The sequence below is a fragment of the Panthera onca genome, chromosome A1 (assembly GCF_046562875.1).
Source record: "Panthera onca isolate mPanOnc1 chromosome A1, mPanOnc1 haplotype 2, whole genome shotgun sequence".
Classification (NCBI taxonomy): Eukaryota; Metazoa; Chordata; class Mammalia; order Carnivora; family Felidae; genus Panthera; species Panthera onca.
The window spans coordinates 27,048,215-27,070,543 of NC_138339.1; the positions used below are offsets into that span (position 1 = coordinate 27,048,215).

The window sequence follows — 22,329 nt, forward strand, 5'->3', positions numbered from 1 at the left end:
GGATGTACAGATGACAAAAAAGCACATGAAAAGATGTTCAACCTCATTCGCCAGCAGAGAATTGTTACCTGAAACCACAATGAAATGTTACTACAGGCCTATCAGAACAGATACAATTAAAGACAGTGGCAGCGCCCAATCAATGGGGAGGATGTGGGGAAGTTGGCCGCAGGTAACACTGCTGGTAAGAGGGCAAGATGCTATAGCCACTACAGAAAACAGGTGGATAGTTTCTTTAAAACAAACAAACAAACATGCAACCACCCCCTGACCCAGCAATTGCATCCCTGGACATTTATCCCAGAGAAATGGAAGACTTGTGTTCACACAAGATCCTGTAGGAGAATGTTTATAGAACTTCATTCATACTAGCAAAAAACTGGAACCCAAATATCCCTCAATGAGTGAATGATTAAACAAACTGGTAAATACCGTGGAACGCTACCCAGCACTGAAATAGAACAAACACTTGAATGCATACAATTTGGATGTATTCTTGAGGGAAATACCTTGAATGAAAAAAATCCAGTCTCAAGAGGTTATGTACTCTGTGATTACATTTATATATTTTTATTACAAATATATTGCAATATATTTATATTACAAATGACACAATTATAGAGATAGAGAACAAGCTAGTGCTTTCCAGGGGTTAGGTTGGTAGGTGGAAGGCAGGTCCAAAAGCATGGCACGAGTTGTCCTTGTAATGAAACTATTCTGTATTGTGATAGTAGTCACATAAATTTACATGTGTTAAAACTGCATAGACGTAAATGCACACACACACACACACACTTACACACACAAATCAGTTCTTATAAAACTGATGAAATCTGAATAAGGTAAGGGTTTGTATTCATTTCTTGGTTATGATATTATACTAGAGTTATGCAAGATGTTGTCACTGGGAGAAGGTGAGTGAAGGATATAAAGGATTTCTCTGTGCTATTTCTTCCAACTGTATGTGACTCTATAATTATTTCAAAACAAAAATATTTTAAAAATATCTTAAAAATGATAACCGGTCTGAATAAAGGCTTGAGGGTTGCAACAGAAAATCTTACAATGCACTTTTCAGTATGATTCTATGTGGGCTACTTACTAGTTAGTCGTATGTGCAATCCCATAGCTTTGAATGAAAGGGAAGCTGTACTCTTTGAGATGGGTTACGGTGGGTAGGAAGAGCCCACACACTCACACACCCACACCCCGTATACTTCACGCACCTACGCAAAGGTTTAATTAAGTTCCCTGTTTAAGTAGCCATGAATATAAGAACTTATTAGGGTTAAGGTGACCACACAGACAGAAGCAGAGGGAGGCCATCTCAGAATATTCTTCGGCTCACAAAGTCCCTGGTGGGGGCACACAGCTCAAAGTGGGATACCACCAGATTGGAAAAGCTCAATTTTTGCTTCATTATTGCCCTTTTATATGTTGGTTGGACTCACCACTTTGGAAGACTTACATACTAATCCGTGAATGTCTGTTTAAGGAAAAGTGAATGCTTACAAACCTCTACTCTCCCCAAGCCAAATTCAGTGTCAGCAAGGACACATCTTCATCGTGGGGAAAGCAGAGTCATTTTCCAGATGTTGAAGCATAAACTCTGCTTCCAGTTTTCCCATAAATTACTAAGAGCTCATTTCCCTGAAGGGCCTTAGGTATTAGGCATCCAATCTTCTCGCTTCAACAGTGAGGAAATGCAGGCCAGAGAGGGGCAGTACTCTAGCCAAGTCACACAGCAGGTGTTGGCAGAGCTGGGCTTCGACCCAGGTTTGCAGCTACTAGTCCAGGACTAGTGATTTCCAAACTGTTGAAGACTTCTCTAAGTCTAGAAACTTCTGTAAGTTTAGACTTCAAAAAGTCTAAACTTTTTGCTTGAACAATAGGAAAGATTTAACGATTAGCCCAGTGGATGATTTTTGCTTATTTCTTCTCCCCCAGGTCACACTGGGGAGGAGACAAACACAGGAAGAGATGCTCTACTTCTGAGACCCCCAGCTCTCCATCCTCCTCTTGCTCTCTGACCACTTCTCAGGCTCCTCCCAGGCTCTTCTGTCCTTCTTTTGGCTCACTGCTCATTTCACTCTCAATCACAGTCAGATTTTGGGACATCACCTATATGCTGCTGACTCTTGAATCTACATCTCATTCCAAACCTCTCTTAGAGTGCAAACTCATGCACCCAAATCTCTTGATGGACACCTTCTGGATGGCACCACTCAGCCATCCCTGAAATCCTCCCCCAACAATCTTAACCTGCTATTCTTCCTGCTTCCTTGAAGTTGAAACGCCATCAACTTAGTGGTCTAAACTTAGAAACACCGGTGTCCACCTGTTGGTCTCCTCTCCCTCCATATCCTGCTTCCCCACCTGTCCTCAGGTGCTGTTAAATCTACCTCCCCTCCATTTTTATTCCCAACTGCCCTAGCTGAAACTCTGATCATTTCATGCCTGAGTTTCTGTTTGCATCATTTCTGAACTGTTCTCCCTCTTTCTTTTTCATTCTTAAATCCATCCTCTGTTGTTGCCAGGCTGATCGAGTCAAAACCAGAGTCTGCCCATATCATGACCCATGGCTCAAGACTCTTCAAAGCCTGACCTCTAGGAAGCTCTCCCTTCACCTGCATGCAACTTCACAGTTTATGCTCTGGCAACAGACTACTGATATTACCTCCAACCCCCCTTCCCCCCCACCCCCATCACCAAATGCCACACACCATGGTCTATTTACCTTGCTGTTTTCAAGCTTTTCCTCTACCTAAAATGCCCTTCTCTCCTTTCTTACCCCTTCAACATATTTAACATCCATTCATTCTTTAAGACTCAATTTGAGCATTTCCAGGAAGGCTTCCCTGACCTCACTCTGGATTAGGGTCCTGCCAGTTTATCTTGCACATACCTGGCTCACAGCACTTGCTGCCCTAGGTTAAAATGATCAAATTGTGTGCCTGTTTTCCTCCTTAGCTTTTTCAGAACAAGGTCTGAGGCGTATTCCCCTACTTATCTTAGGCACTGCACATAGCCTGGCACACGGCAGGTGTACAGACTAAACTGAGGCTGTGCACCACCCCCCAAGGAATGGAGAAAAGGTGAAGAATACATCCACTGAGCCAGACAAAAGTGTAGCTCACATGGGTAAGAGGTTTTGTGGTGGATCAGTAAAGAGGAAAGATCTCCTGTGGATTAGAGAAGCGAAGAGAAGGGGTCAGAAGTGTAAGAATAGAGCAAAAACCATCTGTAATAATAATTTTGGTGCCTTGAGGTAGGAACTGCTGGGAGGCAGTTCTACGTGGATCGCTCATGTTTCTTCACATCATCTGAGCAAAAGCATGGACAGCTTTTATATCTCCCCAAGGATGTTGTGTGGAAATAGACTTGAGTACAGAGAGAATGTTCCCCTCCACGGAAGAGGAAAGATTTATTTGCTGTCTAGAATAAAAAGGATAATGACTCCCTCTGGGGCACAAGCTGACAGGTTTGCTCACAACCTCCTTTAAAGGACTGTGATAAAACCCACTGTGTGCACAGCATCCACCCAGGCTGCCCCTTTCACCCCCTTGAAGGGACAAGAAGGGCAGCTGCAAACATGAAGCTCCTGCCTCATGCTGTGCTGTGAGTAATAAAGTCCTCTATCTCCAACCCAGAAATCTCACATCTTCTCCCAGCATCACATCCAGGAAAGCATGGCAGGATAACTGGTGAGCTCACAAGGAGAATAAAATCTAAGACTCTTCATAGTTCTTGACAAAAATGAGGAGAATGGACAAAAGGTGACTATGGAGTCATGAGAACTATGTTAATGTTGAACCATCTACACACATGGGTCAGCGTGGTTGTTGAGATTTGCTAGCTGTGGGACTACTGGCAGAGGGAGTGGAGGAGAGGAAAAGGAGCTGAAAAGTAGATGTCAACAATGTGTTCTCACATCCCAACATTCCTACAAAGCGATTCTGGAATAACCTGAGGGTTAGTCACCGATGAGAAAATAAAATGTTAGGAACTAAAGTCTTCCCCCAAAATTCTGCTTGCTTTCTCCCTACTGCTTTTGTCATTTTTTTTTTTTTACAGACAAAGCAAGTGCATAATTAACTAAGTTGCTGATCATTTGCTAATCATTTGTGGATCATTGCAAGCTGGTACCTTGTCCCTGTGTAGAACTTCCACCTACAATATGTGATATTTAACACAAGTTCAGTAACGGTGTCATCAGGATCCCTTACGACTTTTCTACTAAATGTCATGACTCTTCCAGGAGGTTTTAAGTGAGCACAACTTTTCTGCACTCCCTCAGCCTCTTACTCTCCAAGTCTCATAAGACTTACTCTCCAAGTCTCATTAGTCCAGGAAACACTCATTGCATTTAGTTTCTTGAATGCACTTGATCACAGGAGCCCCAAGAAGCATAATTAACTATGCCTCAAAACCACGAGCCCCAAGCATGCCCAAGACGCGGAAGAATTTTGGGGAGGTCATACTGGCTCACTGAATATGGGGAGACTTGAGCATGTTCCATAAAGCATCCTTGTAATTATGTGAGCTTGTCAACACAGACCCCCATCCATGCTAATTTACACCCAGTTTCCTCTGTAAACAAAAATAGATTTCCCTTTTTGTTCTTTCACTGTTTTTTCTTCTCACCGTAGTTTCTCAAATGGGTCCAACTTCCTCTTTCCTACTCGTTTGAGTACTCAACCCTATCAGGGAGAAGACCTCAAGGAAATCTGCAACAGCTCACAGAAACAGCCCCAAGTGGGAGACAGGAAATGAACCTGCAAAATGTGGCTTTTGCTATAAATTGTTCTCTCGGTAAGCTCTCTGTATAATGAAAAAAAAATCTTGTATGGATTTCCTTGGAATTCCTAGTAACAGCTTGTGATTCAAAGCACAACCTGGATTATGTTCTGCCAGCCAGGCTTAGGTTCCTAAGAAAAAAGATACTGGACAGAGAAGAGAAAATAGTACAAAGTTTTACATGAAAACTAAGGAATAATTCACCTATCAGACAAAAAGTCTTGATTAAAAAAGAAGTGATGAGTGTATAAATTCTTTGCCAATATTTTTGACATTTATCCCAAAAGAGCTGTGATTATATAGCATAATACAGACCTAGAAATCCCCCTGGGGAAAGGGGAAATCACCAGCCTGAATTCCCAAAGCTAACAGGTCTTTAACTCTAGAGTGTCGTAAAAGGAAACCCAACATTAAATCACTTGGAGACCAAGAGGGAAATTCATTCTCTGAAAACAGTCACCATCTTCCTGTCTGTCAGCCCTCCCACCGCTCTTTCAAGCCAGCCTGACACCCTCAGGCTCCACCCCCGATGGCACAGTGACTGCGACCCATATGGCCTCATCCCAGCTCACTCCCACCCCTCTTTTTTCTCTATCCTGTTCTTAAAAGGAATCCCAGTTTATGACCCTAATCTTGTCCTTCAGATTTTCTATTTTCCTTCAACAACTCTGCATGGTTTCCTCATCTGTGAAATGAGCATAACAGCAACATACAGGGTTGTGGTTGAGCCTACGTGATGATGATGACAGGAAGAAGTATCACACCAACAGTAACATTTACTGAGTGGTTTCTACAAGCCAGATGCTATGCTAACTAATGCAGGAATTAACATGTCTGATTCTCACAGCAATCCTAGGAAGTAGATATTATTATCCCCATTTTACAGAATGAAGAAATGGAGGCACAGACGTGTCAAATAACCTACCAAAGATCATACAGCTGGAAAGGGGAGGGACTAATGATAAATCTGATTCTCTCCTTGAGGTCAACTGCTCACAAGTGTTGGAGGGAGGGGACTAATCCTATCCCTAACCCTTGGCCCAAAAGGGGAACAGGGAGGCCATCGAATGAATTGGTCTAAAGTGGAAAGGGCTTGAGGCCAGGTCTGTGTCCAAGTACTTAAGGGAGAATAAAAAGTTCAAAGGATAGGATTAGGGTCATAAAATGACAATGAGAGCTTGGTTCAGGGCTACAGGAAAGCAGAATAGGAATCGAGAGCACATGGGCTCATATCTGAAGCTACTGTGATTTCATGGCCCACAATGTCTCAGTATGCCTGATATGTCCTTCCAGCATATTTTTTTGAGCACTTCAGTTTCCACTGGTCTGAAATATGACCACCTAGTCTTTGAGGAAGCCACCAGGTTGCTCCAAATTTAATACCGTCTCAGATCATTCTAGTTTATTCTCAAAACGTGATGAAAATCCATAGTGGTTTTTAGGTAGCAGTGAATGACAAACAAAAACTTCACTTTACACATCAACCATAGTGTCTTTTGAACCTACCACAGAAAATGAAGCCCCAAAATGGTGTTAGCTGTCAGATGTGATTAGAATAAGAAAGATGAGAGTTGTAGAAAGTCACTATGGAAGAGGCCTACCTCAGAGACCCTGCCTCAGTATTCCCTGATGTGGGAAACAAAGGCAGAGGAAAATGGCAGATAAAATTAAATTTCCTTATAACCTGCAGCTCATTGACAAATACTTGAGCCTGGCTGAGTAAAACTTTTCTCCAGGGAACTCCCTCCTATCTTAATGTTAATGTTTTGCTAGAGGGAAAACAATCTTAGCTTGACAATAGCTAGGCCTCCAGGATCCTGGGAGTCTTCTTTAGCATACGAAAATCTCACTGGAAACTTCCCCTGGACTTTACCTCCCCCAACTCCCAAATATATAAGCAGTCTCTCCACAGGGTCTGGGGCAGCTCTTCCTGCCCATGGGTCCTGTCCCCGGGCTTTAATAAAAGCATGTTTTTGCACCAAAGACGTCTTCAAGAATTCTTTCTTGGCCATCAGCTCCAGACCCCACGAAACCCACTATCACCCCCAAACCTCATCATTCTCCACCTCATATCACTTTCCATAGAGCCTTAGAACCATCTCTCTAATGACTTTCTTTCCATTTCATCTCTTAGTTTGAAACCATCCAGAAGCTCCCACAGAATTTGATCCAAATCCCTTTATATGGGCTCTGTCCCTTACCAGGCTTGTCATAACAGCAGCTGACCCTCATCTTTGTCCTGACTGCTGATTTAATGTGCTCACTCTTTCCCTTATCTATTACATACCAATAGGGCTAGATGGTGAGCAACACCAGACCCAGCCTCCGCCTTTAAGTCTCACATACTAATGAAGGGAAGTGCATCAATCAGATGTAAAATTACAACTGTGATATGTGCTGTAAAGAAGAAATACATAGCATTGTGAAAGTGTATAATAGAATCTTACTGGGCATGGAGATCAGGGAAGGCTTCCTCAGTGAACTGACTCTTGAGCTGATATCTAAAGGATTAAGGTGTCAACTAAGTGAAGACAGGAAGGAAGACAGTCCAGGCAACAAGACCAGTGGCAGGAGAACCATGAGGAGAAGACTACTGCTCTATCCCGAAAGTAAAGAGGGCATAGTAAGAGATGAGAGAGGGACTCATAAAAGCGCTGTATGGCTTTAAACCAGGGGTGGGGGCGGGGTGGAGAATGGGTGCGGGGGGGGGGGGGGGGAGAGTGGGTATGATTGGATTACCATTTTTCTTAATGTTTATTTATTTTTGAGAGAGAGACAGCATGAGCAAGGGAGGGGCAGAGAGAGAGGGAGACACAGAATCTGAAGCAGGTTCCAGGCTCTGAGCTGGCAGCACAGAGCTTGAAGCGGGGCTCAAACTCATGAACCGTGAGATCATGACCTGCGCCAGAGTCAGACACTTAATGGACTGAGCCACCCAGGCACCCCAGATTACCATTTTGACATCATCCTTGCGGCAATGAGAAAATGAGATCAAAAGGAATCCAAGTCGACCAAAGTAAACACAACTGTAGCCCAGGAAAAAGATAACTGTTTTTTTGAATTAAAGTGAGAAACGGAAAGAATCAGATAAAATTGGCCGCCCCTAATGATGGACTGGATATGAGGGGTGGGAGGAGGTGACATGGTTGTCCTCTGGATCTCTGGCTTCCACACCTGGAAGGGCGATGATGTCAGCACAGAAACAGGCAACAAACCTGTTGCATGGAAGTGAGCAGGTTGTGACTAGCTCTCCTCTCTCTCTCCTGTCCCCTGCACAGTCCTGTCTCCTTTTTTCACAGCAAGGTTATTGAGGCTCCCATTTCGGGGTTTATTATCAGTGTTCGCAATGATGAGTCCTCATATGTAAAGTGCTAGTTTAAGTGTTCAAGCTACTAACCACGCAGGTCCCTCTACCTGGAATGTCCTTCCTCACTGGTTAACTCCTTCTTCTCCTCTACAACCCAGCTTAGCCTCCCCTATCTGGGGTGCTCTTTTACTCTTTCTTATACTCATGGCAATCTCAATTTGAAAATTTCTTATTTTGTGCTTTTGTTCATTAGACTCTAAGCCTCTGAGAATCAGAAAATGAGACTCATATTTGTATTTGTATCTTTAGAGGCCAACATAGCTTTTGACATACAGCTAATATACCACAACTCTCTTCTGATTCACAGATGGAGAAAAACAGGGTATGGAACAGTGATGTCACTTCACCTTTGCAGAATTACCTACTGGATGAATGCACAGTAAGACTAGAACTCAGGTCTTCCTGCTCAGAGGAGTCCCCTCCCAATAGCTCACATGCCTCTGGCTGCTTCCCTGATGTCAGGTAAGGCTGGAATCATTGTTTGTTGTGGTTGGGGCTGCTCATTAGTCAAAGATTTGAAGAATAGCTTGAGCCACTATCTCGGAATCACAAAAATGAGAATTGCACACTGCAACTCTTCAATGAGCCAGCAATTCTACTGTCAAATTATGAACCTTGTACTACTTGGAGATTCTATAAAAGCCTGAATGAGGAAGATACTTGACAAGCAAAAGGAAGAAAGCCATGGATTTTTTTGTAGCAAATCATTTGTGTCTCTGCTCTTGCAAAATGAGGACAGGAAGAAGAAAAATAATGTAATTGTGATGGAGTCAGAGAGCAGCCAATCAAATTCTTTCAAAGGGTTCTGTAAGGGTTGCTTTTAGGTAACCAACTTCAAACAATGAAACCATGAGTAAGGTAGAAGGGCCCACAGCGACCTCCAATTCCCTAGCTGAATACAAACAGGCCCATTAGGCAACCCACCTCAAAATATCCATAAGCCCTGGATGACCAATGGGTCATTGGTAACCCATTGGTTACCTACCCCAGGACACAGATACCAAAAAAGTAAAATTACATATGTTCCCATACCTCCTTACCTTCTCCCTTAACTATAGCCCCCACCCCCCCACCCCCACCACTGCCTTATGGCACAGAGTCTCTCCTTTGCTGTCCTGCCCACTGCTCCCTTGCAGTGTATTCAATAAACTTCTATCTCCTTTGTTCTGCCTTGTGAATTCTTTTGCTGCCTGCACCTCCGGCCTCCAGACTATGGGGTCACCCCACATCCAATCGGGAGACCTCCACAGACTCCAAGTGGCATTGTTTCCCAGGGACAGAGAGATGTGGAGCTGCAAGGGCCTGATCCATGGAAGCCACAATTTGAGGTCTGACTAGCACTACCAGTGGCACTGCTGAGGGGAAATGTTTTCCCTTTCACATTCAGAAGAACCTTCTTCTTCTCTCTTTTTTTTTTGTCTGAAAACCCTAAACTTCTACATATTCTGCAGCTAAGCATGCATATAGGCTAGACCATTACACAATAGTGAAATTTTGTCTTCCAAAGTATCAAAGCATAATTTTTACAAAGTTAAAAATGTAATTCTCATACAAATATATAGTAAGCATGATAGGAATGTATTTAACTCATTAATAAGAAGATAGACAAGATGTCCATGTTATGGAAACTGGTCTGGATCACCTGAAAGGGCGGGCCTACGCCGGCCGACTCCATCTTGTTCTGTGTCCTTCACCTTGACCACACCTCCTCCCCTTGAGTAACCCCCCCCCCCCCCCCACCACCTGCCTGACAGGACTCGGACCCTTCCCCAGCCAATTGGCTGAGGCCATAGCCATTACCTCACCAGCTGCCCCTAGGCCCCAATAAAACCTTTGTCCTTTTGAAACTCGCTCTCTCTCCCTGGTATCTCACTGCTGTGTCGGTGCAGGTAGGGGATCGAGCTCGAGCTAGCTCGAATAAAGGCTCTTTTGCTTTTACATCGGACTCGGTTCCCTGGCGGTATTTGGGGATCACGAATTCTGGGCATAACACACCCGGCAGAAGAACCTAGCGGTACTCGGAGATCTTGGAAGGAAGGAGGTTTATTTTACACCGGTGGGCCCAGAGGAGATCATTCTCCAGAGATCTGAGCCCAGAGCATCAACAGAGGGGACAATTTATAGTCTGTGACTTCTGTATCCCTCATTAGTAGTAATTTGGCACCTGTGGCAAGCAGGGTAGGAAGGAAATCCCAGAAGGGGTGTCTTCTGACAAGGACTGGAATTCCCTTATCAGTCCTGCCGGCCATCTTATAACAGATTTTTCCCTAACATCCAAGCTAGTTCAAAGGCAGATATAGGAAAGTGATGTCACTATAGTTGGTGAAACTATAAAGAAAGAATGCTGGAATATGATTGCTAAATTAGATACAAAATCAGTTAATGTTCCAGAGATCCATAAAACCACAACTTTCAGAGTTCTCTTCTCTGCTCGACACAAATTATCCTCATCTCTACCAGGCAAGAACCATTTGTACCCTGTCAGTTAATACTTAACTTTACTGTCTGGGCCCTAATCAATAGTAAATAATAATCAAGGTTACAGTCTCATAGAATCAGATAGGTCATGTTAGAGTTGAAAGGATACATTGCTTTTGTTTTGCTTGGTTTCTAATCACTGGATGAATTTTCATAACAAAAGGTTCACAGGAAGGAAAATAATACATCCATCAATATTCTGAGATACCCAAAGTATGCTTGAGTGATTAGGAAACTGGGGGATGGTAGGGGAGAGAGAAAGGAAAATGGATCCAGGCTCCAGATACTATTGTTTTTTAAATCTTCTGATTGTGGAGGCCAGAAAACCATAAATCTTGCCTTGAGCATTTTGATCTCAGGTCTCTTGCTGAGGGAGAGTTGAATGATGCCATTCTTCACATATTCAGCTGCTGGGTAAGGTCTATAGATTGCAAAGACATTCCATCAAGTTGGTTGGTTCATTAACTCATTAAGTTTCACTTCATTCATTTGTTTGTTAGGTGCTGGGATATAGCTAATAATAATAAAGAAGGGATTCACATTCTGATGGTGGCTAAGATAAACAAGAAAAGGGTAAACAAAGACACAGAATATTAATGAATTGAGAGAGCAGTATCCATAAAGGAGTAAACTTCATTCTGTGATGGAGAAGACCAAGCAAGGTTGAGTAGGTTGGCCACTGAGACTTCTCTGGAGAGAGGCAGCAAGTAAACAGAGGTCTGACAGGTAAGAAGTTCCAGCCATCAGTAGGGTGAAGGAAAGGGTATTTCAGGCATTGGGTAACATAAGCACACAAGCCATGAGGCTGAAGAGGGCCTTGTGTGTCCCAGAACCTATCTGGATGTTCAAGTCCAGGGTGTTCAAGGGTGGGAAACAAGGCAGAGAGTGACATACGGAAAGACGAGTGGATGGAGGCATGATGATCATGAAAATCTCTGCAGGACATGGCAGAATTTTTTTATTTTGTTCTAAAAACAACAGAAAGCTATTTAACAGTTCTGTGCAGTGGAGCAACACAAATTTGCATTTAAGATTATCATTCTAACTGCTACATAGAGAATGGATTATGGAGGGCAAGTCTTAAAATAGGAAGAGCACTTGGGAGTTCACTGCAATAAGAACCAATAAGACCTAAAGCAATATAATGACTGTAGAAATGATGAACAGTGGGTGACTTTGAGATGTATTTTGAAGGTAGTCTTGTGGGCCTTGCTGTTGAATGTAGAAGAGAAGAAAAGCAGGATTCAAGACTCCTAGGCTTATGCTATGGTGCAGTAGCAAAATTTACTCAAATGGGTAACACAGAGGGTTGGAGAATGGGGTCAGGCGGAGGCAGAACTGAGACGATCGGGGCAGAGAGGAATCTAGAATTCCATTGTGGACTTACTAAGTTTGCCAGGACTATGGCCTGTCCAGGGTGAGATGGCAAGGAGGCAACTGGATGTGAGTCTGGAGCTCAAGTAAAAGGTCTCAGTTTGAAGTATCAGTTGAGAGCCTCAGCATGTAGAAGACATGTAAATCTCTGAGAACAGATGACATTTCCAAGGGAAACGTGCAGAGAGACAAGACAGTCCAGAGTTGAGGGACAAGAATTAATTATGCAAGAGGTAAATAAACAGTATAAAGGGTTCAAAATTTCCACGTTGCTCCCAACTTTTATTGAAACCATGCAACCATTTCATGATTTAGTCTCTTTCACTGTGGAACACTCTTAGTCACTGCTGCAAACCTGATTTGTGTGTTACTAGATGAAATGACCATCAGATGAGTCCAATGACATATACCTCAGAAACATTCTCCATCTCCCACTCGACAGCACCAAATTCCCAAGAAAATAATACAGAAATATTATTTTCTTTCTTACTGGGCTTCTAAACACCCTTTGGTGTCCCGTTTCTCATCTCTCAAGAGCTCTCCTGAAAAAAGATGTAGGGAGGGTAAGGGTAAGGATGCAGGACAGTAGAGTGGAGAAGCCATTCCTTACCTCTTCTTCTTCAAGTAGAATGAGCCGAACCACAACAATGTGAATTGCATTGCCAATACTTGGGTTATGGAACAACCCAGTGACCTAGAGTCAGAAATGGAAAACCATTAGCTCACATGCATAGATAAATACCAGAGTAGGGGGGGAAATAGCACTGTGATGCACTTGAAATAAATGTTATTTTATAGCTTAGGAATTTTGGGGGGAGTGCAACAAAGAGTGAGAAATGCCCCCTGGCCCAATCCACACTATGATACTTAACAGCAACCTTTCCAAGGTGACTGACTAGCTGCGTGCTTGAGGGACTGGTGCCTTTCTTCCCTTTGACCCTTTCCCTGATCCATAGTCTTTCTCTCTTGTATTATCAGTTCATTAGTCAAATACCTTTTCCCATCTCCATAAGACTAGCACTCTCTCTAACACTTTCTCTGGGAAGGCAGAAACACCAAGGATACAAAAGGGAAGTCTGGAATTAGGGGGGTCATTAACTTTATTCCAATTCTAATTCTAACTACCTTGAGGAAAGCATGTTCTAATTCTTTGCCTCAGTTTACTTATCTGTGCGCCAACATAAATTGATGAGATAAAGTCACACTAAAAGGATTGAGTCACTTGAGCAATACCCAGTAGAAAATATATGACAAATCCCAAATTTCCCTAGGATACACACCTTTAAGAGACAGAATAATTAGCCCTGAATTTCCATCCTTCCTCACTTAGGCAGGGAATAGATTCATATATCTATATCTATCTATATGTATATAGATATATATATCTATATGTATATATATCTATATCTATATGTATATAGATAGATATAGATACAGATATATGGAAAGAACAAAAAAGGTATCTCTTATTTTTGGAGGGTAGAGCATATCTAATGACATTGTTCGCCAGCTGCCTCTCCCCACTCCAGGGTCTGACATACCATGTTCATGATGGTGAGGATATAGGACTCCACATTGTCACTCCCATGATACTCAATCATCTTCGTGTCAGCCACCACCAGTGTCTCCACCCATCGCTCTTTACTGATGGAACGCCGAGACAGGCCTCTGCTGGGCCAGTGGTTCCTCTCCCACTTTTCTCGCTGTTGCTCTAGTGTCTGGGAGGTGGCAAGACTGTCTAAACATGAAGGAGAAGACAGTGGGCTAACTCTATGTATTCTCATATACTACTCACTTCTACTTGTCAAGATGCAAGGCCATAAGTTTAACTTCTGTTTAACATTGTAAGAATGCAAGGTTCTTATATACATGACTGAAATGGAAGAAGAGATCAATATAAATGATTATGACCAAGATAACTGTAATTTTCATCTTTTTCTTAAAGTTTATTTATTTTTAGAGAAAGAGAGACATCAGCAAGGGAGGAGCAGAGAGAGAGGGACAGAGGATCAGAAGTGGGCTCTGTACTGACAGCAGAGAGCCCAACGCGGGGCTAAGACTCACAAATTGCCAAGATCATGACCTCAGCCAAAGTTGGATGCTTAAATGATTGAGCCACCCAGGTACCCCTGAAACTTGCATCTTATAGAGAGGTTCAAAGGTACTTCTCTGAAATAATTATTACCTATTTCATTAAATAGACTCCTCACTATTAAAAAGATGTTATAATAAAAAATAAGAACTTTTTCTTCTTCTCTTCCTCCTCTAAATATTTCAGTGCCTACTATGTGCAAGGCAGTGTCCTGGGTTTTAAAGCATCAAGTTGTTTATCCTCATGAAGGTTTGAGGGACGTGCTTCTATCTTTGTTTTGCAAATGTGGGAATTAATGTTCAAAATGACTGGTTCAATAATTTCCCCTAAGTCACATAGTCTATAAAGTCTGGAAGATCCAGGGTTTTCTATGCCCTAAAATCATGTACATTTCATATATACCACACTGTCTCCCGCAGAGTAAACATGCATACAACCGGAGAACATGAAAGCTGGAAAAGCTGTATATACTTCAAGAAGGTATAAAGATAGAGTTGATTACCCTGGTTTGCTATGTAGCCCTTCTGGGTTCCTCAGTTTCACTATCTGTGTGAAGTTAGAACATACCCAGTAATATTCACCAAAAAAATGTGACATAATTGTAGGTCCAAATAATTTCAAATTCACTTCTTGTCAGCTTTACTTGAAAATAATAAAGCTGTACTAGGTATAGCACTTTTGGAAAATAACCCAGGATTGTGTTAGCCTTGAAGGGAAGTCTTGTGAAGATTTGCAAACAAGGAGATGGTTGCCCTCTCATCTGCCTGTGGTAGAACAAGTTTCTATTTTCCTTCTCCACCTACTTTGCACGGATGAGTATGTCTTCCCTAAGAAACCTCTAGAGATGTTATCAATGGGTTCTGACTCTGCATCCTTACCTACCCCACTGTCTGTCACCCTCTTTTTGAGGATGGGAACATTTCAAACTATGTTTCCAAATCTCTCTGTACAAGCCAAGGAGCAAGCCATACTCGAGTCCACGTGGGATCTGTGTTCTAGAAGGGGCGTTAGCAGACCAGGCCAAGTAGAGGAATCCTATCAATCCAGTTAGGTGTGATCTCCTTCTCTCAATCCCTCTTGTCCTTGCCATGTGGGGTGGGGAATCTCCTCCAAGCTGCAAGGATGACCAGTGCTCTCCATGACCGTATATATCTGGGCGAGCAGCTATAAGCATCTTCACCCAGTGCCCTAACAAAGCCTGTAGTCCTTGGTGCCCCCTCCTCACTTGGTCCTGTAGGCTCATCACCCACCCCCTCAGTGGGGGTCCTCTTGCAGAGGCTTCCGCTGGCACGAAGTGTGCATTGTGCAGCCCAGTCATTAAAGCAGGACCCCTTGCTCCAGGCTGTGGCTATGGACACCCCTCCTCTCAGGCCGCAGGTACCTAAGGTTAGGACCTGGCAGGAGGCTGCCACCCATAAGACGCTGGTAGGATAAAGGTGACTTCTCTGCTTCTCCCAGTCCTTGCTTTTCTTGTGTCTCTGCCTTTACTCCCCCTCCTCCACATTTATCTCCTCAGTGTTGAGCAAAAGAGTTTAAAGGGGAAAAAAAAGATACCTTTAAAGCCCATGAAGTTATTTTCAATTTTTCCAGCAAATAGTCTGGTGAGTTCTCAGTAAACAGGCATGTAGAAAGAAACGTGGAAATGAGAGATGCAGGCTGGTAAAGACGTGAATCGATTTAACGTTTTCAACAAGACCTACACTGAGCACTTGCTAAAGGCCAGATCCTGCGCTAATGAAAATGTCTTCAGGTTTCACGTATTCCCCAAGGAGAGAGATATCTGTACTCATAAACAGTGCCAGAAGCTTTGCAGAAGTGGTAGTGGTGGGATTCCACCTGGACCCTGACGGGACCAAGCTGGGAGAGGATCGTATACACCCAGGCCGACTCTGTCCTCATGAAGTCATCCCAGACTTAACAGAAAAATTGCTTCTGCTCAAGAATTTCAGACTGTACAAGAAGCCAGCCGTACACACTTCTCTTCAAGGCCTGGTGACAAAGTCAGACCGTTCTGTAGTGGCAGGTGAGGTGCCAACAATTCTGGGAGGCTCCTGACCTTGCCACCACCCCCCCACACACATACTTAGTCAGCTCAGGATGCAATAACAAAATACCAGGGCTTGAAGGACAGAAATGTGTCTTCTTCCAGTCCCGGAAACTGGAAGTCCAAGATCAGGATGCCGGCAAGGGCAGGGTCTGGTGAGAGCTCTCTTTCTGGCTTGCAGATGGCTACCTTCCCACTATCTGCTGACATGGTTTTTCCTCAGTGTGTGCGTGTGGACAGATTTTGTCTTCTTATCAGGCCACCAATCGTGTTGAACTAGGACCCCACCCTTATGACTCCATTTAACCTTAGTAACCTCCTAAAAACCCTGTGTCTGAATACAGTCACACCGGGTGGGGGGTAGGGGATTAGGGCTTCAACATGGGAAATTTGGGAGGACACAATTCCGTCCATACCCCACACATACTTTGTTCAGAGGTCTCTCTTTTGGGCAGGCCTCTAACTGAGAACTTCCACAGTGCTGTAGCTTCCTGCTCCTCGAGGGGTTGTCCAATGTTTTTCTTCTGACAAAATTCTTTAACAAAACTTATAAAAATGAACATTTAAGAATTCTCTTACCTCGCATTGTGTTCCTTTTCCACCCCCAAAGAAAATACAAAATTATCAACACCCACACACATATACCCTCCAAACTATAGTGACATTCTCTACACAGGACTACATTAGAGTTTAAATTGGTGAAAAATCAAGAAAATTCCAAGAAGTGATTGCAGGGATGATTTTTTTTTTCTTCAAAAAACAGCTGACAGAAAGTAAAGCAATTTAAGTAAAATTATTTTCCAAGGTTGTCAGAGGTTCTTGAAGTTCACATTTCAACTACAAGAAGAGAAGCTAGCATCAGAGCCTGGCCTTGCTGGCTTTGTAAAGGGCCAGAAGGGCATCTCCTTTCGCTTTATGACCAGTGCCTAATACCATGCCTGGCAAACAGTGGCGCTCAATAAATGTTTGATGTATGGGTGAAGGAAAAACTGAAGATGATCAGAAACAACTTATGAATCACAAATACTGAAGAATTGCAAGAGTTATCTACTTTTCCCTATTGGATGGCTTGTGTCAATTAAAGAATGTTCCACACTGAGACTGTGAAGTGTCTGTTTGAAGGGGAGAAATCTAGCCAAGTGGGCAGTTTTGGGAAGGACAATATCCAGTCTTGACCCAGGACTGACTTTCCCAAACCAGAAGCCAAGGAAATGCAGGTATCTGTAGTGTCTGCTGAGGGGTGCAGGACACCCTGTGCACTAACAGAACAGAGGGCCTAGAGATCTCTGGGGAATACAAATAACTGACTTCTTTTTCCCTTCCCCAAACCCCAAGTGCTTTAGGCAGCTCTTCACAAAGCTCTGTCTCATTTAGAGCTTTCTTGGATAGCAGAGCCCATCTGTCAGACTCAGGGTCGCCAGGACATCTGCAGGTAGGTTGAACCATGGCTTGAGCAAGTTGCATGGAGAAGACTCAAGTTTTCCCAGGGAGCAAGGAAAGTGAACACAGAGAGTGGAAGACTCAGAAAATTATAAAGTTTCTTGGACTCTAAGGGATGTTTTTTTTAGCATGCCAGGAGCTTCTAGCATGGGCAATAAAGCCACCTCTTCCACTGAAGGACTTGCTCAAGGCTCTGTCTCCTATCCTGACTCAGCTCTTCCCTCACCTCAATTCTCTTCTGCTGCCCTATGCACAGATTTTTCATAGAGAAGGAGGATTTCTCCCTGGCATGAAGGATTACCTACCACTGACTGGAAACTGGATGTTAACTGCACCAACTGACAGATTTGAGGCCCAGCTTCCCCCAAGAAGATTCTCTCAAGTTAATCTTCTCCAGGCCACACCCTATAGCTTCTAGATGCTCATCTTCCTGCCATCAGCACGAGTGAGGTTCCTGAAGCACAACGACTCAGCAACAACACAAACACGGGCAGCCACCTCTGATGGAATGCCTAACAAGAGCCTGGTCTGTGATAAACACTTTTTTATTTGATAGTTTACTAGTTAGTTCTCAATAACCATATGAGATAAGTCTTATTATTGCTATTTTAAAATAAGAAACATGAGATTCAGAGAAGTTATAAAATTTGTTCAAAGTCATATGGCTAATAAGCAGCAGACCAGCATTTTAGATGAGTCGGTCTGAATCTCATTCAGATTGGTGCTGTGGGGATAGAGGTAGTGTTCCTGGGAAACCTCTGCCTGGAAACTGCAATGTGCGGAGTAGAAAGGGTTAGCTCAAAACAATCATCTTAGCAGAAAAGCTGGATCAGGCACCAGCTGGCCCCAAGCTCCAAGTCCCTACTAGTTCCAAGCAACGCTTGAAGGAAATTTGTCTAGGAGAAGCTCAATAGGTAATACGTGATCTTTTGAAACTGGCTTTCTGGAGACAATGTCTCACTTCTCTTGTATAATCCAGACACATGCTACTTAGAGAAGATGTCTTGGATCCAGAGTTGATGGTTAGAGAAATGACACCAGGAAAAAAGAGGAACATCTTAAGTCTGATAGGACCTAGAAAGCTTTGGTTCAGGTCCACCATTGACAATTGTTTCACTCCCCATACCTATGAGCTTGGCCAAAACCACTTCTGCATTGAGCCACTTGTAAGCCACATGACCTTGGGCAGGTGTTCTCATCACCACCCCTACCCCACAGCCATGTAATGAGGAAACTGAACTGAACTCCTACGTTAAAAATGTATTTTATGGGTATCTGTCTGGCTCAATCCATTGAGCATGCAACTCTTGATCTTGGGGTTGTGAGTTTAAGCTCCATGTTGGGTGTAGAAAGATTACTTAAAAAATAAAAAAAAAATGTATTTTAGTAATGAAACCCTTTCTTCAAACCAAAATTATGCAAAAAGCAAGGAAAAGAAACAATCCCAAAGCAGATGTGGCAGAGGGTACAGAGAGGGACTCCACATGGCAGAGCTTTAAACCACCAGAAGACACCATATCTAAGGGTCTTTTCAGCCCTGGTGTTGTTTCAGTTGAACAAACACACCTTCCACTGCCCACACAAGTCAGCATTTTGCTGCTATCACACATTTGCAACCAGATCCCCTTCTTGGCAGAACACTGCTGCCTTTCCCAACAGAGCTGAACATCAGTATTGGAGCTCATATCCATTAGCAACAATAGTTGAGCTGCCAAAGGTGTCCATCTCTCTGGGCCAGCTTCGGGTAGATTTGAAATGTCCCAGCCAGGGAGCTCATTTTCATTAAAAAGAAGTATATCTTACTCACTGTGAACCAAAACTATTTTTGTCCTTAGGTAAGAGACTTCTCAAAACTGGCCACTGTTAAAGTGAAGACATATGTCTTTAGAGATAAACAAGTGAAGAAACAGGAGTCTAAGTGTTAGTAATGAGTAGATGTCAAAAGCAAGTATGTCCCAGGGTTAGGGCTGTGGACCAAAGTATCAGTATGCGAAAAAATGAAAAACTATATATGCTCCCCACAGGCTGACTGGTCCTGGCTGATAACACCCTCACTTAATTGAGAACATGTCAAAAAGGTGGGAGAAAATGAGAAATCATTTTTGAGATGAGAAATCTCCCAAAATGATAAAACAATTAAATCAAGTACAGGTAAAAGGGAAGCTTTTAAATCTCTCCTGAGAGCCAATATCAGAATCAGAATTTATAAAACAATATGATCCATTATTATCTTACTTTAAATTGTCAATTTTGTTCATTGCTAACACACGATGACAAGCAATTCCACTGAATTGAGATCTAATCCCACACACTTTCTTTCCCTTCCTCATCTTCTGGCAAAAATGTGCTGATGAATTTCTCATAATGAAGACAAATGTGGAAGAGGCAGATAGGGGCAGAAGGAAGACCAAAAAACTCCCAAACTTAAGTAATCAACCAAGTAGGATAATGAGTCCCAGCAAGCTGAAACACTGATAGAACTCTAATGACACACTTTCCTTAGCTTAGTAACTGAGGGACTTCCACACTTCCTCCAAGGCACTGTGAAAGGCTTCTTATACACAGCCTCTACATCCTCAGTGGTGAGCTCTCCATTTCTGAAGGTGTTCAGAAAGAGTTTATTCCTGCACAGTTACATTTTCATGTATAATGTAGAATCCACCAGCTTATAAATAACTAGCTATACGGTAATACAAGCAGGGAATTTAGTACACTGTTTCCCAAGCTTTCTTGACCTTGGGACTTGTTGCTTTCAGAGCTCTCATTAATACGTAGTGTTCCATGGCACATCACTTAGGAAATACAGCTTTTAAGGATTACTGGCTCAGGAAGGAAATCAGATTAAATGACTGCTAAAGCTTTTTCAGATTATAAGGACCTGTCATTCTAAGATAATCTGTATGGAAATGAAGGGGAAAAACATGTCTTTTCCAGGAGCTACAGAGTGGGAATGGAAACCTAGGGTACCTGTTTCTTCAAGTACCTTATGCTTTCTTCCTAGGGTTCTCCTTGGTCTTAATGAAGGTTTATATCTTGGGATCAGAAAGACCTATTACTTAAGTAGAAAGACTGAGAAAATGGGAGAGGCAGGAGAGGAGCCTCTTGAAGAATGGAGTTCTTTCATCTGTGGGGAGATGGGTGATGGACCAGTATGGGGCATCTTACCAATTACCTAGGGCTGATCCTAAGCTTCAGCAAGACCTTCCAAGAAAAGGCTCACTCTGAAACTCCAGGTCTACCTATTCTGGCAGTACTTTTAAAGATTATCAAATGCTACAAACATAGTACATGTTCATTAAATATGATGCCAACGGCTTAACAGGATTTTCTTAATGCTCACAGGGACTTCTAGCCAACTGTTGTCACAAGAAGGAAAAATGAATCAGTCCTATCCAGATGGATCTAGGCCATTCTAAGGTGGTGGGCCACCTAAGGTGGAGACCCTCTCAGCTCAGTGTCCCTTTCTCATCTGCCTAGGTTCCTGTCCAGTTGTTTATATCAAATCCCCAAAACTATCATACAAAATACTGAACATGTATAAGGCAATTTGTGCCTGCCTTCATGATGACTGTGTCAGGCCACCAGTTGTCCCAATATTTGCTTTTCCTCTTTGACTTTTTGCTGGGCACACGCCCCCCTAGAATACAATAACGCAGCATCCCTTGCAACTAAATTCTGACCAGTGGGACCCAAGGGAAAGCACCACGTCTACCTTACAGAACTTAAAAGGAAGACCCAGGAACTTCTTTTCTACTTCTTCCTTCTTGGCCCTGAGTGTGGATGGACAAGAAAGTGGAAGCCAGACATCACAGAAGATAGAACAAGAGAGAAGACAGGCAACAGAAAGAGTCTGAGTTCCTGATGATGGTGCACTGCACCAACCTTGCACATTTTATCTCCAAATTTCACTTATGTGAGAGAGAAATAAAAGTTTACTTTTCAACTAGAATGGAAGAGGGCTGTTTTGTCTGTTTTGTTCACTCTTCTGTCTAGACTAGTTCTGTGCACGCAATAGCAATATCTCAAATAAATACATCTTCTTTGGGGTTTTCTGTCACACATAAACATATAATCCTGAAGGATATGATATGATGACTTAACCACCCTCTCCATGTCTGTAAGTGCTATCTCTTCTTATCCATAACCCTGAGGGGGTGGGCTGCTTTCCTCTCCAAGTGGTAGCATTTGATCCGTCTCCTCAGATGGGTAAGTTGATTGAGTGTAAATAAACAGAGGGTTCGCTTTTAATACCTCCACTGTATAAATAGCAGGAATGACTGACCACCCCAAATGGCTTCCAGAAATAGCATGATCAGAAACGGCTTTCAGAAATAGCACTATCAGACTTGAGTCCTGGGGAAAACAATGCCATGAGTCCCCCGTATGGTCTTCTTTACAGATCTCAATGTGCCAAGGTTTCGTGGAAAGAGAAAGAAAACACTATTCATGCTTGGGAACCTCAATTCTTACATGCTTTTAAATGAAGCAAGAAAATTCTTGGTGACACCTACTGGGTTCACTATTAGTATTCTCTCCAGTCATCAAAGGCTGAGCGTGTCTGTTAGAAAGAAACCTAACAGTGAGCTACTTTTGCTGCTGCTATCCTCCTAGTCCACACATAACTGCTTGGTATTTCAAGTCACCAACTTGACTCCAGGGCATAAATAGATCTAAGCTCTTCTGTACCCCCAGAGTCCCTCAGAAAATGGATATCCTGAGTAATAAATGTTAACTTGG

The 22,329-nt window shown here is 42.9% G+C and overlaps 1 protein-coding gene across 1 annotated transcript in view; it reads right to left on the reverse strand.

The window, feature by feature from the left end:
- The window catches only part of ADAMTS12 (ADAM metallopeptidase with thrombospondin type 1 motif 12), a 330,050-nt gene that overhangs the window by 127,176 nt on the left and 180,545 nt on the right, over nucleotides 1-22,329 (reverse strand). The window contains exons 4-5 of the mRNA XM_078444728.2: nucleotides 13,558-13,754; nucleotides 12,627-12,710 (exon numbers count right to left, since the gene is read on the reverse strand). Of these exons, the coding sequence (XP_078300854.2) occupies nucleotides 12,627-12,710; nucleotides 13,558-13,754 (281 nt within the window). The remainder of the gene's footprint in view (nucleotides 1-12,626; nucleotides 12,711-13,557; nucleotides 13,755-22,329) is intronic.